Raw genomic sequence first — 17,419 nt, 5'->3', positions numbered from 1 at the left:
GACAGCTTGAGGCTCTGTCTCAAAAAAAAAGAAATGCACTTGTGGCATGTGTTGTTTCCTGTTTTATAATTATCAAATTAATGATGCTCTGCTCTAGAAATTTAGAATTTTAGCATTGACCATGCTAATGTTAAGATTGTCAGCAGCATTTGTGAGAGAACCTTGAGTTCTGGTGAAGCAAGGTAAGGAGAAACGGCATAGGGAATGAGCCAGGGTCAATGAATAAATCTGGAGTTCTGGGTCAAACATAGACTGGACTTACAGCATCAATTACAACCAAAGCAAGCACTGTGTTGCACAGGTACTTAAGAGTCTTTCTAGCTAGGATGGTTGATCAACTTTTCCTGAGTCTTTTCCTGTGTACAGGCAAAGGAACTTCAATACTTCACCAGAAGCTTTGTAATCCAGGGTGCCTAAAACTTCTGTCTTTCTCCCAAGGGTATAGGCTTGACCTCTTGAGTGTAGGGTCATGTTGTTCACTAAAGAATAAAGAGGTAATTATGGAAATTAGTTTTACTGCCTTTCATTTTTACTATAAAGTTTACAAGATAATTTCAAATATATCCATCCAAAAAACCAGAGATACTATGGGGAGCAGTCACTGGGTGTTAGATTGTTGATCCTGGAGATAAAGAGGTATCTGGAATCCCTGTCTCAGTATCTGTAGTGTGGTGAGGGAGACGCACTTCTAGAGGCCTCCCACAAGTGCTGAGGGAATGCTCTGAGTAGGAGTCACACAGACGCTCTCAGAGAGAACATGTCCTATTTGTTGAAGGGCAGATGTTTCACAGGAAGAGAGAGAGAGGCATGGTCAGAGATAGAAAGGAAGTTTGGGTTTTACCCTGTAGATGGGTATTAGGGAGTTGAGGTGTTTGGAGGTTTTAAGTTGGAGGTTTTAAGTTGACTTGAGCTTTATAGATAATGTATAAGGGAAGGAGGTGAGAATACAAGTGATGGGATTGCCCATCATAAACAGGCTTGAATTGAGGCAGTAGCTACGGAGATGGAGAACTATTCAGGAGGCCACATTGATTGGATTTGGTGGAAGACTAAGTATTAGGACTGAGGAAGCAGAAGAGTCTACCTGATAAAGTAGAACAAATGGAATGCCTACTTCATAGTTCTAGTTCAGAGTACTCAAGTGACGTAGTCAGGCGATTATTTATAATACTGTGTAGTTGTAGTCTACTAGCATAGAAAGGGGCTGAGCTGGTGGGGAATAGGGATCCCTAGTCTAGAGGGTAACAGATAGTTACCCTCTTCATCTCCAGGATCCCTCAATAAGTCCTGGGGAAATAAAATAGTAAGGATTATGAAGAGGATGTCAAGCAAGTGATTATTTTCATCTTAGAGTTAAGCTCAGAGAAGATATTGTAAAGTAATCCACACTATTAGAAGCTCAGGGACGAGCTGGGTAAAATGATAGCCTGTCAGGTTTTAAAAATTGGACAAAGTATTAGCCATCTAGGGTAGAGGTAGTAAAGATCGGTTTGGAGAAGTTGGTTGGGTTTTGCCTGTAATGGAGAATGCATTGGTATAAATTGTTGGGATTGTGATGAAAAGAAGAGCTTCCAGATGTGTTGGAAAGAGGGGCCAGGGAATAGGAATGGCATATCCTGTTGGACTGTGAGGAATCAACCTGGATTGTAGGCAGAACTGAGGTCAGTGGGGGACCTCCTGTGGGAGAAAGTGCCAGTTCTTCAAAGTGTCAAGTTTATCAGTAATGAATGAGAAAGGTGATTGAGCAAGTACATTTGCAGCCTTCATGGAGGTGCCTGTAGAATGTGGTAATACATATACATAGTATGTATATAATATGCTGATCTCTGCTCACCTTGGACTTGGGTAGGGCAGGGAGCGTGACTTTCTTCCTCAGCATGTTGTCCAGACTATACATGCTCAGCAAACTTGTATGCTGTTGAACTGATTATTAGGCACACTTAGATGCTATTAAAAAAAAAATAAGTCTGAACTTTAGGCTGGAGATAGGTTTTATCTGCATCTAAAATAAGAAACTAAAGTCAGTATTTTAAAAACGGCTGTTGCAGCTCTTTAAGTTGTATGGTCCTTTTCTCATTCTAAAGGAAGTTGGGGATAGTAGATTTTTACCTGAGTATTAGAAGTTTTAGAAAAACATTTTTGATTATTAAAGTTACTCTCATTTTAGAATTTTTGGTTAACCTAGGAATAAAGAGAAGAAACATCACTTGTAATCATACTTATCAAGAGAATCTGTTTACATTTTGGAATCCTTCCCTCCTGTCTCTTTTTTTTCCCCGTATGTATCATGGAGGCCTGTTTTTGTTTGTTTTTTACTACTAAAAACCATACTCTCTTATAGCCTTTTGATTCTCTTATAACACATTGTGGTTATTTTTCTATATCAGTAACTATTTTTTTTTTTTTCTGGGTGATTCTTATAATCAAAGAAGTTTTAGAAACACTAGTGTATCCTAGATTTTGAAAGGCTAGAGAGGTAAAGAAAGCAGTGGGGAAAGAAAGTTAATTTAATTATGTGAGTGAAAGGTGAGTACAGCAGTGCTTGGCATGATTCTTACCGTGTTTGCACTTCTCAAGATGTTGGATTGGCACAGAGCTTACTTTCAGGGTGGTCTTTGGAAGACCTTGGTATTAGGTAGGCAAGACTGCTTTGGTGAATACTTTTGATTAAGATAAACCTGTTTGCCAGTGATACCTGGCTCCTTGAAGGTCTTCTCTGCCTAGCAGACTCTCCCTCAGAGTTATGATGTTGCTTGGTTAATTGGGAAACAGTCTGCTAAGGAGTGTGAGCCAGCAGTGTTCTTTTTAGAATACCATCATACACTCAATTATATTATCTCCATCTGCTGGCAGGGAGGAACTATTGCCATGACTGGTATAGAAGACCTTCAGGGATAACTCTTCAGGTAAGAAGTAACTTTGACCCTTTGTCAAGTTAGCAGTCAGTGCAGAGGTGTGCACGTAAAGATGGGCTTGGGAATTGGAGTCCTGTCCCTGTTGAGCTCAGCCTTAGGAAAGTGGTAGAGCAGTGGTGCTCAACCTGTGGGTCATGACCCACAGGAACTGTATTAAAGAGCTGCAACATTAGAAAGGTTGAGAACCACTGTTGTAGAGGGTTATTCTCAGTTCCTCAAAGGAAAAGCACCCTAAGTTATGCTAACTTTAACATGACAGACTTGAGGGAAATTTTCACAGTAGTTTTTTGTTTTAAGATTAGAAATAGAAAATTGCTCATCTCTAAAATTGATCCGTTTTACTGTATGCCAGGCATTATGGTAAAGCACGGCTCTATAAAGTATGCTTTATTACGCTATTGTACAAATGAGAGCACTGTGCTAGGACATGTCAGAGACTGAATTCAAGCCAAGGTCTGACACCAAAATCTGGTATTTTTAATTACTGTGTTGTTGTTGCCTCTCCTCTCCAGATCCTTTCCTTGGTTTGGTGAATTACCATTGTAAAATACAGATTCTTCCCATCTTCCCTCCCTCTCTTCCTTTCTTCCATCTATCTGTCCCTCCATCCCTCTGTGTTCCTCCATCCCTCTATATCCTTTAATCCCTCTATCCTTCCTCCCAGCAAATGTTTATTTTATGTTTAATGTGTACTAAACATTTATCTACAGTGGTAAGCCTTAGCCTTAATGCCTATCTCTTCAGGTAACTCATAAGACTTATATATTTATAGCTATTTTAAAATATTAAGTGCTAACAGCATTCGTTCATTCATACGTATCTTCATTCCACTATTCTTATTTATTGAGCATCTACTATATGATGGCTTTATGAGGTATAACAATGGGCACAAGAGCAGGGCCTCTTTCCCTTAAGGAGTATACATCCCATTGTGAGGAGACTGACAATAAATTAATAAAAGGTACTTTCATATGTGCTGTGAAGGGTGTAAACACAGGAATATGATAAAGAGTAAAAAGCATAGCTTGTGGGATGCTGCTCTGGAAAGAGGCATCAGACATTCTGAGGTGGTAACAGTTTAACAGACTAGAGGGTGAAAGGATGGAGCCAACCAGCTACTGAAAACTATGCAGGCAGAGAGAATAGCAAGTACAAAGGTCCAGGCAAGAAAGGGCTTAGAATGTTTGAAGTCCAGAAGAGGAAGCCAGTGTAATTGGAGTACTGTGAGCAAGTGAGAGAGTGAAAGAGATGAGTGGGTGGGGTGTGAGACTTTGCAGGAGACTGGACCACATGAGATTCTTGTATGCAGTGGGTGCCATGATCTTACTTGATTTGTATTTTGTAAAGATTGTTCTGTGGTAGAATAGATTTTGAGTAGGAGGCAGAGAATTCAGCAAGAATGGATGGAAGTCAGGCCATTTAGGAGATGTATAGTTTAGGGCAGGGGTGTCCAATTTTTTTTTCTGCTGCCATTTATTGGAAGAATAAGAGTTGTTTTGGGCCACATTTAAATACACAAACTCTAAGGAAAGTGGATTAGCAAAAACAAAGGTCTGTGCATACTTGTGATATCCAACACCATGGATAAGCAATAAAAAGGTAATAACTACAAAATGAAGACACTGTGGAGATTCTCCAAGTTTAGATTTGGTGGTAAGGTAAATATAAAGGTCATTGTGATGAGGAAGAGATTATCGAGAAAGGTATGTGACTTAAAGCCCATGACTTAAACCATAGACGTGAAGAGTGAAGAGATTGAGTTCACCCATAGTATATTTAGTTGTCTTATGTTGAGTTTCTCTCTTCATAGCAAGAAGTTTATTTTTGTGGGTAGTATAAACTGGTATGAAGTGGATTCATATTTATACTTTTGTGGAGATAACATTACATGAAAAAGGAAAGGGGATGGTGTCCCAATTTTGTCCCACAGGCCTGTCATGACTTGATATTTTTTACAGCTTGGGATGATGACCTTTGTGACTTGATGAGCCATATAGGAGCAAGAACCGAGTCCTCAACCTTTATTGCATTGCAAAGGCTTAATTTGGTACCCAGTAGGCACCACTGCCTTACAAGAGTCCTATGTGGTCTGGTCTCCTGCCAGTCTATGCAGTAAGTGCATGGTGGGCACTCAAGTCATGTCAGAATGAATGCATGTGAAGCTGCCACCATTCGAGACTGTCACTTAAACATTCACTTCTGTGCATTGAATTATTAACGTAATTGCCACAACTGCAATTTCCTGACATCATGATTCAGAGATCTGAAAAAGATAAGCTTGTGATCTTTTATACGAAGAGTTGAGTTTTGTGAAAAAAGCTGGAGTGATTATATTTATAGCGTTAGATGAGTCTTTAATTTTGTGATTTATGACTTTTTTTACTGTTCCGTTCTTTTTATTTGGTGACGGTATTGTGCTTATTTAGTATTGAATATTAAACCAAGCAAGTTATCTTGCATTTTGCTAGCACTTTGTAATGTCCCAACTAGGGACTTTCTTTTTTTTCCCACCCTCCCGCTCCTAGACTTTGCTTTTAATATCTATTGATTTGGTATCTTTTAGGCTTCTCCCAGTATATGTCCAGTACAGTCTGTTCCCACGACAGTTTTTAAGGAGATACTCATTGGCTGTACTGCAGCAACTCCACCTAGTAAGGACCCAAGACAGCAAAGTACTCCCCAGGCTGCCAACTCTCCACCTAATCTTGGAGCAAAAATTCCTCAAGGGTAAGTAGTCTTTGTTAAATAATAATAAAAATTATATTTTATTCTTTATTCTTTCTGTCTCAGTTTACTCAGTGAGGTTTTTCATCAGAGTTACTAAAAGGAAAGATTGAGATTGATAAGCCCCTTCAGAAGTGAGAAGGGTTGAAAACACAGAGAACAATGTGAAAAATGGTATCGAAGTGAAAAGGTGCATGAGAAGAGAGAGGCTTTTTTGACCTGAGAGTTACACAGTGAGAAGGATAAATTGAAATACTAAAGACATTTGTAGAATAGGTGTTTGCTTTTCAAGAAAGGGGAACAGATTAGTTTTATGTGGAAGACTGGAGTCAGTGTGAGTGTGGAGAAGAGGAAGACGTGGTAAGGGGCTCTCATAAGCCTAAATAGGAGGCGACACAAGTATAGGTGAGAAATGCAACTGCAAGATTCTAAGACTATTAGAAATAAGTAAAATAATAATAGGGGTAGTTGGTATTGTTACTAATTTATAGAAAAAAATGAATAAGAAATATAAAGCTTAATCAGAAATTTGTAGCAGATACAAGGTTGACAGAGAGAGTGGTTTTGAGGAACATCTCCTTTGGGAGAAGATGGTGGCTTATATGGGCAATTGATAAAGACTTATAATATGAAACTGCCAAATTCTGCCTTCAGTGAGTGTGTCCTAGTCCAGCTGATCAAGGATGGCAAGAAAGGACTTGGCACCCATGCATTGGGGCTGCTAAACAACAATAACAACTGCAACAAAAATAATAGCCAGGCATTGGGGTGGGGTGCCTGTAGTCCCAGCTACTTGCGAGGCTGAGGCAAGAGAATTGCTTAAGCCCAAGAGTTTGAAGTTGCCGTGAGCTATAACACCCCAGCACTCTACTGAGGGTGACTTACTGAGATTCTGTCTCAAAAAAAAAAAAAAAAGAAAAGAAAAGAGAAAGAATGGCAAGAAAATCATAGCTTTTGTACCCAGCGATGGTTGCTTGAACTTTATTGAGGAAAATGATGAAGTTCTGATTGCTGGATTTGGTCCAAAAGGTCATGTTTTTGGTGACATTCCTGGAGTCCCCTTTAAGGTTGTCAAAGTAGCCAGTGTTTCTCTTTTTGGCCCTTTATAAAGACAAGAAGGAACAACCAAGATCATAAATTTTGGTGAAAACACAATAATAAATTTTCATATATCAAAAAAAGAAAAAGACTTACAATATGGGTCAGAGAGACTGTGGTATAGAAAAATAGTTTGTGGAAGACTGCTGCAAAAAATATGGGAAAGTGGCTGAGCATACTGGTTCACTGGGAGAAAAGTCAGCAGCCTGGGATAGAACTTAGAGGATGGCCATCCAGCAGTCAGATGGAAGGAAGAGCCATTTTCAAATTAGGAGTTCAGTGATAGAGCAAGGATTTTTACTGTAGTTTAAGTTCTTAAATTAGAAATTCTTGTCTAGGATGAAAAATCCTTTGTTAAGAGGCAGGAGAAAAGAAGTATAATAGGAAAAAAATAAAAAGGACTTTGCATTTTGCTGAGGGAAGAACTCTAGGATGAATTTCCAAGAAACAAAAATTCTTTAAGGATATCCTTAGTAAGTAAAATGTGTGGGGAAAATGTTGAATCATTGTGAATAGCAAGTGGTCACCTGTTCTGTTGGCTTTGGGTCCTAATCGCTGAACAAACTGGAAGGAAATTATTCACGGTTACAACTGGTTATATGTTGTAAATAGCGGGCCAGGTTTTGTGCTGCTGGTGATTTGTGTTAGTTTTTAATTACATTTTGTGTGAAGATGTTTGCAGGAGTTCCTAATATTTTTAATAAACATACTAATTTTAAAATTTTTATCTTGTTACATTGACCTAGATGATACTGAATTTCTGAATCTTGGTAAGCAGAAGGAATGTTAGTTTTCTCTTTCAAAATCAAGCATAATCTTCATAATATAATTATGAGTTATAATATAATTAAGAGTTCAGAGGTTTCTCTGAAAAAAAGAAACTTTCAGAATTGGTCCTGCAGACTTTTAGTTTTGATACTTGAAAACCAGTGGTATTCTCTACTAAGTATATTCTGTGGATCCACATGATATTGTTTCGAAGGAAAGCTGAGGTTCATTATGCTATAAGAAATAGAACTAACTTAACTATTTATATTTTATAGGAATGTGCAGATAAAATTTAGGGTTGTGTTTTTCTGAGTGTTTAAAATATTTTTGCGAAGCATTAACGGATGACTTTTAACTCTGTTTCACAGAAACCCATCCTAAATTCTCTAACATATAAACAGTTTTCTCTTTCATAGAAGTTGCCTTGACCAAAACAAATGGGTTTTAGAGGGTAAGGAAGAGATAAAAGACCAGGATGCTAGTTTTTTACATTATCTTTTTCAGATGTCATAAGCAGAGTTTACCAGAAGAACTTTCTTCCTGTCTGAATACAAAGACTGAAATGCTGAGAACAAAACCAGACGTCTGCAAAGTAGGGCTGCTCTCCACAAAGTCTTCTCAGATTGGAACTGGTGACTTGAAAATTCTGAATGAGCCAAAAGTTAGCTGTATGCAGCCTAAGACAAACACTGATCAGGAAAACAGATCGGAATCTGTCCCACCACCATTGACTGGCCTTCCCAAGGAATGCTTACCTACAAAGCCTTCTTCTAAGGCAGAATTAGAAATTGCCAGTGCTCCTGAACTACAGAAGCACCTAGAACATACACCTTCAACATCTGATGTCCTTTCAAATATGCCAGCAATGAAAGCAGGTATCAATGGCAGTGATAGCCTTAATAGTTGTACAGGAAAAAAGGTTGAACCTTCAACTTTATCTTGCGGATCACAGATTTTAAAGGAATCTTCAGTAAAAGTAGATAATGAAAGCTGTTGTACAAGAAGCAACAATAAAATCCAGAATGGTGAGTGTTCCTAAATAAAGAAAAATTTCCTTGGTTGACTACCTTCCAACACTGATTGCCTCCTTAAGTTGACCTATTTTTCATAGCCAGACACCACATATTTCTATTAGTAGGCCTAGTTCTTTATGTTGGTGACCTCCATTTGTTGACTAGTTTGTTACTATTGAGTGGGCAACTTAGAAAGGTTCTACTGTATTATTTCTTACCCATGAAAATGACTGTGGAAAAAGTTCATACAATCAGAAAAGTTTAAAAGAAGAAAATATAACCCCCAAATCTCAGAAATTATTAAATAATTAATATTTCAGATACCTGATATATCTAGAAATACTTGTAAACTATATTATACTAATGGATTCATGCCAATAGTTTTACCCTGAGAATCAGTATAGTTGTTTATCAGCATTTTATTTTACTTATTTATTTATTTATTTATTTTCATTTTATTATTTATTTATTTTTGCAGTTTTTTGCCAGGGCCCGGTATGAACCTGCCACCTCTGGTATATGGGGCCAGCACCCTACTCCTTGAGCCACAGGCACTGCCCTCAGCATTTTAAAAGTACAAGGATTTCATTATATTCATTTACTGTACAACTTAAGTGGTTCCTGTTAGGTAGATAATTAGGTGGTTCCCAATTCCTGGTTATAAGAAAATATTTTAGAAACAAAATCTAAAATTATTTCTTCGGCCTATCACTGATCTTTCTGTAACATCCAAGTTGGAGTGAAACAGGTGACACTTTGTGCACACACAGACACTCAGGTAGCTCACATCTGAAATTAAAAAAAAACCAAAAACAATTTCATCCTCTGGAAAAGGGACATCGGCTCAAGATGTTAAGGATGGGGCTAAAACACCAGAAGAATCTCTTTGCTTGTGGGAATGTTCTACTGCTCCTATAATTTGAAACTAAGTACAGTAGAACCTCCATAGTTGACCGCCTACCTACATTGATTGCTTCCTAATTTTCATGCATTGGACATGCACCACATGTACTTTTGTTGACCACCTCTCTACATTGACTAGTTGGTTATAGTCCCTTGGGTGATCAGCTTACGGAGGTCCTACTGTATTAATTTGCTCTCTATAACTGGACCAGTTGAGTCCACTCTATATCAAGGGATAGTAGGTGTTGAGTTTTGCCCCTTAGTTGTAGTATTTTTTTTCTTTAGTATAAGTTCTTCTTTTATGTTTTATTATAACCACATGTTGAATTAGACCTAACCTATTACTTATCACATGTGTGCAAGATTTTTTCAACATGAAGGACTGATCTGAATTGTAGGTACATTTTCCAATTACTGAAAAATTTTACAGTTAATCAAGAATTGGCCCAAAGGAAAGAACTCAAAGAGCTGACATTGAAGGAAAAGGTGATCTACATTTTCTGGAAAACAGCAGCCAAAGAAAGACGGCAGAACATTTTCGTGTTAGTGAGACCACAGTTAGCAATATCCAAAAATGTAAACCTGAGCGCTTGGAGAGATAGGGTAAGGAAAATGGAGACCTACAGCGGAAAAGGAGAAAAACTTCCCTCATGAAGTCAGTGAAGCCACATTAAGCTGGATCAAACAAAAGAGGGCAGTTAACACCTCAATCTCTGGGCTAATGGTCAAGAAGTTGCTAAAAAAATTTCACAGGAATTTGGGGTGGCAGATTTCCAAGCATCAAGTTGTTGGCTTGAGAAATTCAAACTGCAACATAGGTCTCCCATAAAGTCTTATGTGGTCAATCCAATGAAGTTCCAGGAGAAGTTGTGGAAGAATTCATCAAAAAGTTCTCAGACTTCACCAGAGGCTTCAAAGATGATGACATCTTTAAGGCTGAGGAGTGCAAACTCTTTTTCAAGGCAATGCCTGATAGGAGCCTCATCATGAACAGTGACAAATGTAAGAATGGGAAACTTTCCAAAGAACATTTCACAGTTCTGCTTTGTGCTAACTCAGCAGAAGGGAAACGAAAGCCCTTGGTGATTGGTAAATCAGCAAAGCCATGCACATTCAAGAACCTGAAGCCCAGAGAGCTGGCCATCACTTAGAGATAAAACAAACCTGGAGAGATGACTGGTGCCCTATGAAGAAGAAGAAATGGTCTGTTTTACTGACAGTAGACAACTGTCCTGGCCACCCAGAAGTCAGTCATCTCACAAATGTGACAGAGATTTCTGCCTGTGACCATAAATCCAACCTCTTGACCAAGGCATCATCAAAACATTTAAAATGCATTACCAAGCCCAGCTCCTGTAGTAGATTATTACTGAAACATAAACCTGTGTCTACCTGTGAAAGCACCTTCATCTGCTGTATCAGTTAACACTGTGGATGCTGCCCTCTCCATCAGTTCTGCTTGGAATAAAGTTCAGCCAGAAATAATACAGAAGTGTTTAAAGAAAGCTGGATTTGTCACAACACAAGAGCACGATTTGGTCTGATCAGACAGTCCATCTCCCATGGCAGAACTCAAAGGAGTAGATTTTGAAGGTTTTATTGAAATGGATGATGAGGTGCCTATAATGAATCTGACCCAGAAGCAATTTTCCAAGTGATATTGACTGAAGTATAGACCAGCATAAAAGTGCAAGAAGCTCCTGATAAAATAGAATGGATGTGTCAAGCAAGGATGACACAGAAATTTCAGAGACTCCAAAAGACAAGGATGTTAGGCATCTCATAATGTAGTTAAAGTCATTTGCTGTGGAAAAAATACCCAGGTATGCTGAGTGGTGTACGTGATTTCTCTACTTAGGTTTGTAATAAGATTAAGAAACAGACCAAGATTGACACTTTTTTCAGAAAGAATGATTAATCATGAGAAAACAGTAAATGCATTGATGTTGTATGATCAAGTATGTATGGTTTTACTGTGGTTTGGTTATATATGATTTTACAGATATTCTCTAATAAAAGCTGTACAAGAAAATAAAGTACATGTTCACATCAGTTCAGTGGGCCTAGTTCCTTATGTTGACCACCTCCATATGTTAACCAGTTTGTTACAGTCCCCTGGGGTGGGGTGGAGCTTACGGATGTTCTACTGTATTTATTTGAGTCAGTCAGGAGTGAATATATTTATATTAGCTTTTTTACTGCAGGCTTCTGTGAAATGAGAGGGCACAATGGGTGGATTTAACCTCTGAGTCTTTTTTTAATATAGAGTTGGAAGAATAGAAGGACTTTCTTTGCCTAGTGATAACTTCTAACCTGGCTTCTTCACTCTTGAGGTTTAAGATAATATAGCTGTTAATTTGCATAAAATTAATTGCATAAGATTATCCTGTTCCTTGGGAATTACGTAACTCCCCAAAGAAAGTGAATATTCATAACTATATACTTGTTCTATTTCTTTAATCTTTTTTGAGTCATCAGCCCTCACAGTCAGCTAGTTTTTAAGCAAATTCTTTTAATGTTGTGTGAAGAAACGGTAAAAATTCTAGTGCAGTAAGCACTTGACAGATATATAAGTGAATTATGGAGTTCCGCTTTGTCTCATGTCATATGTTGTGCAGCTGTTCTCCATCTAATATGATTTTAAAACAAATGAAAAACCTAGTTACATCCAGCTATATACTGTGACTTTTGGCTAAGGAATGAGAGAGTGTAATCAGAAGCCTACCTAGATTTCTGAGTTGTGTCCATTAGCACTGTTCATTAGTACAGAAAGACTTGGATGGAAAGCCATTTTGCTCCCTTGCTCCACTTAAAACAAAAGCAAACTGGACTCCAGTTCGAGAGACGCCACCTGTGTCTCAAGTGGTTCCCCAGTTTTGTTTTTGTCTTTTGTTTGTTTGTTAAGAACCCACTTCCTCCTTCTTAGTTCCCTTGGGCCCTTAGGAAAGGTCTTTTCTGTCCATTTCTTTTTATAGTATTCTATAAGACTCTTCACTTATAAATGGATTCATTTGTGTGTTATTTGTAGTGACACAGTGATTGCTTTTTCTGGTTACATATCTACTTTTTCTCCCCTTTTCTTTAGAAATTATGTTAACATTTCAAGTTCTCCTGCCCAGTGCTTGTTAAAACTTAAAACCTGCATTTTCTTAGAATTGTAATCCTGTCTTCAGCCAATGCTCTTAATCCTGAATGGACCTTATGTATAAAGAAAATGGAAGACATACCATGTAAGCATCAGGTGACATTGCTTGGAGGAATTTGGAAGATAGCTCTTACTTCGTAGATTAAGTGACTGTGCAGGAAAGCTATTTAGTTTTTAATTATATTTAAGAGGATTAGCTTTTGTGGACTTCTTTAGAAAATACACTTTAAACCTTGAAAAGGTTTTGCCTTTGAAAAGGGACAGAACCAGTGTCCACAAAGGCAGGCCTCTGTTGAGGTGAATCTGTCTCTGCATTGCTAATGTTACAGTGAATTTAAATTTTCTGATTTGGAAAAGTCTTACTAAAATATTGCTCTTCATTTAGAGTTGTGAGTAGAAGTATATACTAACTTTGAATTGAACTGGCTGTTGAATTTGGGGTTTTAAGTTGCCAAACGGATTCAACAAATGAGAATTGTTTTATAAAGAGAATAAAAGTTTTCCAATTGTTCTGCTAATTATCTTCCATTGAGCCATTCTTAACAATTACAACTGAACCAGGAATGGAGAAAAGGTACTTCTCTTTTTAGGGAAGTTGTGTTTTTCAATAGAATTCAGTCCAATATAGCAGAGAACCTGTATTCAGTTGACCACCCAAGGGTTATAATAAACTGGTGAACATATGAAGTTGGTCAATATAAGGAACTGTGAAAAGTAGGTCAACCTATGGAGATGGTCAGTGTGGTGAAGTGGTGAACTTGTGGAGCTTTTACTAGATTGACGTAATGTTCAAAAATTTGAGGTCCTATTTCCTTATCTTTTGTTTTCTTAGCCCCATCCCGGAAGTCAGTTTTGACAGACCCAGCTAAACTCAAGAAGCTGCAGCAGAGTGGAGAGGCCTTTGTGCAGGATGATTCCTGCGTGAACATTGTCGCACAACTGCCCAAGTGCCGGGAGTGTCGCTTGGACAGTCTTCGCAAGGATAAGGAGCAACAGAAGGACTCACCTGTGTTTTGTCGCTTCTTTCATTTCAGGAGGTGAGGAAGTTTGGGAAAAGCTTAGATAATCTGGGCCGTATGGCGCATTTTTATGTTCCTCCTTTATTAGCAGTGAATCTAGAATCAAAAGGTAGAGATTAATATGATCTATAGGTCTGGGAATATAGATCTTAATGCATTTATTACTGTACCTGTATTTACTTTTCTTTCTCCTTTTCAATTTTTTTTTAAAGCAAAGCTTTAAAATAAAAAGTTCTGTTTCTAAGGGTAAGTCATTCTAGGAAAAATGCTGAAAGCTCTGAAAAACTATAACTGTTACTTTTTCAGTTCATTTTTAAATGTAAAATGTATTCAGGCATATATATGTATATGTGTACACTTGGTGTATTGCATATATTGTTTTGAATCCCACTTTCCCAATTTATACTAAAAATGTTTTGATCATGTTAACCTTTTTCTGCAAACACTTTTGAATTTCTGTGTAAGAACCCATTATAAAATATTTTTGATAACTCATTTAACCAATTCCTTTGTTGGTATTGAGGCTATTTTGTGTATTTTGCCAGTAGAAATAAGGGTCAAATAATAATCATCTTGTTCACATCCCTTATCGTTTATTTTGGAAGGATTATCAGAAATGGCATTAAAGACCTTCTCTAATTTTACAGGCAAAACTTTTCATGTTTATAATGGGTTTTGTTTTTCTAAGTCAAATTCATTTTCTTTAAATTCATCTATCCTGAGTTGAAAAAAAGGCAGCCTTCTGTTTGTTGAGATGTAAATGAACAATGTTGTTCTGAATATTGTTGAGCTTTAGATATAATTCACTTTCTCAGAAATCAAGATACTTTGAAGTTCAGCTAGTTCTAATCACACAGAAGTATTGACTTTAATTTCTTCCTATTTTCCTCCTCCTCCTTCATTTTTTCTAAGTTACAAGATTGCTGATGAGGTAAATTTAATGTGCAGGCAATTTAGATCATTAATTATATCTGTGCTCTTAACTTTCAGATTTAAGCTTAAGTGGAATAAAAGTTTGAGATACTAGTTTACTCCCATTTGTTCCTCTGTAAATTGCAAAAGTGTATGATAAACTGTGTGGGTAGTATCTAGAGATGTGATACTGTTAACATACACATACATTAATATATATTCTGAATAACGCTTGGCCCAGAATAAACTTTCAGTAAGGTTAACTCTGTTCTACTTACGTTTAGGAGTACTTTTTCTTATACAGGTCAAGTGTGTTAAAATGCACGTGCATTTGTACTTAAATATATTTTGGAAAAGCCATAAAATGGTTGTGCTTTGTACTAGTCTCTGTGTTCTATGATAGACTTGATGTAATGCCTTTATGGTTCCTCTGCTGTGAAGGTTGTAAGTGGACTAAATGAGAGATTGTTTGGTTTCAACTTGCAAAGGCATTTTATGGAAGGGATAATTATTTTCTATTTTTTTCAATTCTTTGTAAAAGAATTTTTGAAAGAGATTTTTAGAAAACACGATATTTCTGTAACCATCTAGAAATCATTGACTTAGCTGTTTTTTATTTTTAACTTCTTTAAAGGGTAAAGTAACTTTCTCTTAATGCTGCAAGTTTATTTTTACTAAACTAGAGTAAACTCACTTCTCTGGTAAAAGAATATCATAATTTAACTTTTTTTTTTTTAATGTTTAGAGTAAAGATTGAGGCTGTTCTTAACCTCCTTATCAAGTTTATTTCTCATTAAAATCTTCTGTAGATAAAATAGGATTGGGGATAGTGTCTCAGTGGTAAACCTCATTGCCAAGTCCTGTTGCCATTACCTCCCCCTTTGAAATGTTTTCAGATGTATTTTTTAGTGTCATGATTATTTCGTTTAAAAACTTGCACTTCTTCTTTGGACCACTTAAAATCATTTCGCATCTTTCATTCAACTCCTAGTCTCGTATCCTTCTAGTTCATTCTGCACTCTTTTGAACAAATAATTTTTTATGAAACGCAAGTTGATATGTGTTTCACAGGCCCAGCAAGTTATGATGGGTGATAGGTGCCTAGGTAAAAAATTAAAGTCCCCAGCAAAATGTTGAAGGCTTTCAGCAATTGAACCCTAACTTACCTCTTCAACTTCTTGCTGATTCTTACCTGTCTGAAGCATTTTGGGGGCCTAATCTAATTATTCTATTGTCACCCAATTCACCTGTGGCATTCTTTTTTTTGTATTAAGTACTGTCTCCTGGACATACTTTCTTTTACCTAATTGTCAACTTTTTCTTGCAAGACAAGCTCAATCACTACCTTCATCAGGAAGTCGTCTTCATATTAGCCCTACTAAACTCATTATCAACATTTCCTCCAAAAAAAAAAAAAACACTTCCTCCTCTACTCCTGTAAGATTTAATGATTGTCATGATAATTTATTACAGCCTACTTCACTATTTTATGACCATTTTTTAAAAATTTAATTTATTCTTTTTTTTATTTTAGTAGAGATGGAGGTCTCACTTTGTTGCCTAGGCTGGTCTCAAACTCCTGGCCTCAAGCAACCTCATAACATTTCTTTTTACATCTCCAACTAGAAATATTGTGTTTAAAAAAACCTCAAAACTAATACATAGCTTATGAAAAACATTCAAGTGGTAGAGAATATTGAAAGCAGATGCTGAAAAGATATTCTTTCACTCTACTTCTTAAGTTCTGAGGCTCATCTTAATGCTTTTTCTCATTTGAGGAGTTTGCATAGTAATGTATAGCTAGAATTCAGCAGGGTACTGAGCGCTTCACAGGTCAACATGGTCATTGCTTCACTAACTGCAGGGTTACCTTTCTTTTCTTGAGCATCATTCTTGAAGTAGTACTTGTATTTAAATCCGATTAGACTGTTTATTACCTTGTGTTTGTTATCACCTTAACTTCTGTAGTGACTTGTGGATTGTCCTTGCTGTTAAGTCTCAAATCCAGCAGGTTGAACAACTGTCCCTGGAAGCCATATGATTATATCTTAGTTTGGGTGCATAATATACCTCTGTTCCTTTCATCTTCCCCCTTACCCACTTCCTTTCCCTAGCCTTTCTTCTTTGGACCACCTTTTTAGGGGAAAACTTAAGTTTATTTTATCTTTCTATTAATATTGCAAAATAATAATTGGCTATAATTAACCATAGAGATTATGGAAAACTGGGGAAGATTTTGTTGATTTACATAGTATTTAAATAGGCTGGGCATGGTAGCGCTCAACATTTGTAATCCCAGTACTTTAGGGAGATTGAGGTGGGAAGATTGCTTGAGACCAGGAGTTTAAGACCAGCCTGGGCATCATAGTTATATTCCATCTCTGCCAAAAAAAAAAAAAAAAAAAAGTAACTGCAATGTGTAAATCAATTCTCTGTGTGTGTGTGTGTGTGTATACATATATACACTTTTTTCCTCCTCCTTCCCCTAGGTTACAGTTCAACAAACATGGTGTATTGCGGGTAGAAGGCTTCTTAACACCAAACAAGTATGACAATGAAGCAATTGGCTTATGGTTACCTTTAACCAAAAACGTCGTGGGGACTGATTTGGACACAGCAAAGTATATCCTGGCCAACATTGGAGACCACTTCTGTCAAATGGTGATTTCTGAAAAGGAAGCTATGTCAACTATTGAGCCACACAGTAAGAGCATCTCTTAGGGGGTAGGATTTTTGAGTCCAATTTGATTTTTGTTCCTGATGCCTAAATCTCCATTGCATGGGTTTTATTTTCACCCAGAAGTTTAGATGACTTTGGTACGATGAGATTGCATTTTTCCTTTTATTAGGAAAGGTAAAGGTGAGGTGAAGTAGTAATGCAATGGGCACAGCTTCACCATCAGTGCAGGTTCACCAGAGGAG

At 37.1% G+C, this 17,419-nt stretch overlaps 1 protein-coding gene across 2 annotated transcripts in view; it reads left to right on the top strand.

The window, feature by feature from the left end:
* The window catches only part of KDM3A (lysine demethylase 3A), a 53,636-nt gene that overhangs the window by 18,288 nt on the left and 17,929 nt on the right, over positions 1-17,419 (top strand). For both annotated transcript variants that reach the window (XM_012811004.2, XM_023518777.1), the window contains exons 9-12: positions 5,479-5,642; positions 8,010-8,530; positions 13,399-13,603; positions 16,987-17,201. In XM_012811004.2, the coding sequence (XP_012666458.1) occupies positions 5,479-5,642; positions 8,010-8,530; positions 13,399-13,603; positions 16,987-17,201 (1,105 nt within the window). The remainder of the gene's footprint in view (positions 1-5,478; positions 5,643-8,009; positions 8,531-13,398; positions 13,604-16,986; positions 17,202-17,419) is intronic.

This window comes from Otolemur garnettii, unplaced genomic scaffold, assembly GCF_000181295.1.
Source record: "Otolemur garnettii isolate 467f Iridium unplaced genomic scaffold, OtoGar3 scaffold00147, whole genome shotgun sequence".
Taxonomy (NCBI): Eukaryota; Metazoa; Chordata; class Mammalia; order Primates; family Galagidae; genus Otolemur; species Otolemur garnettii.
This window is presented reverse-complemented; position numbering and strand designations above follow the sequence as displayed.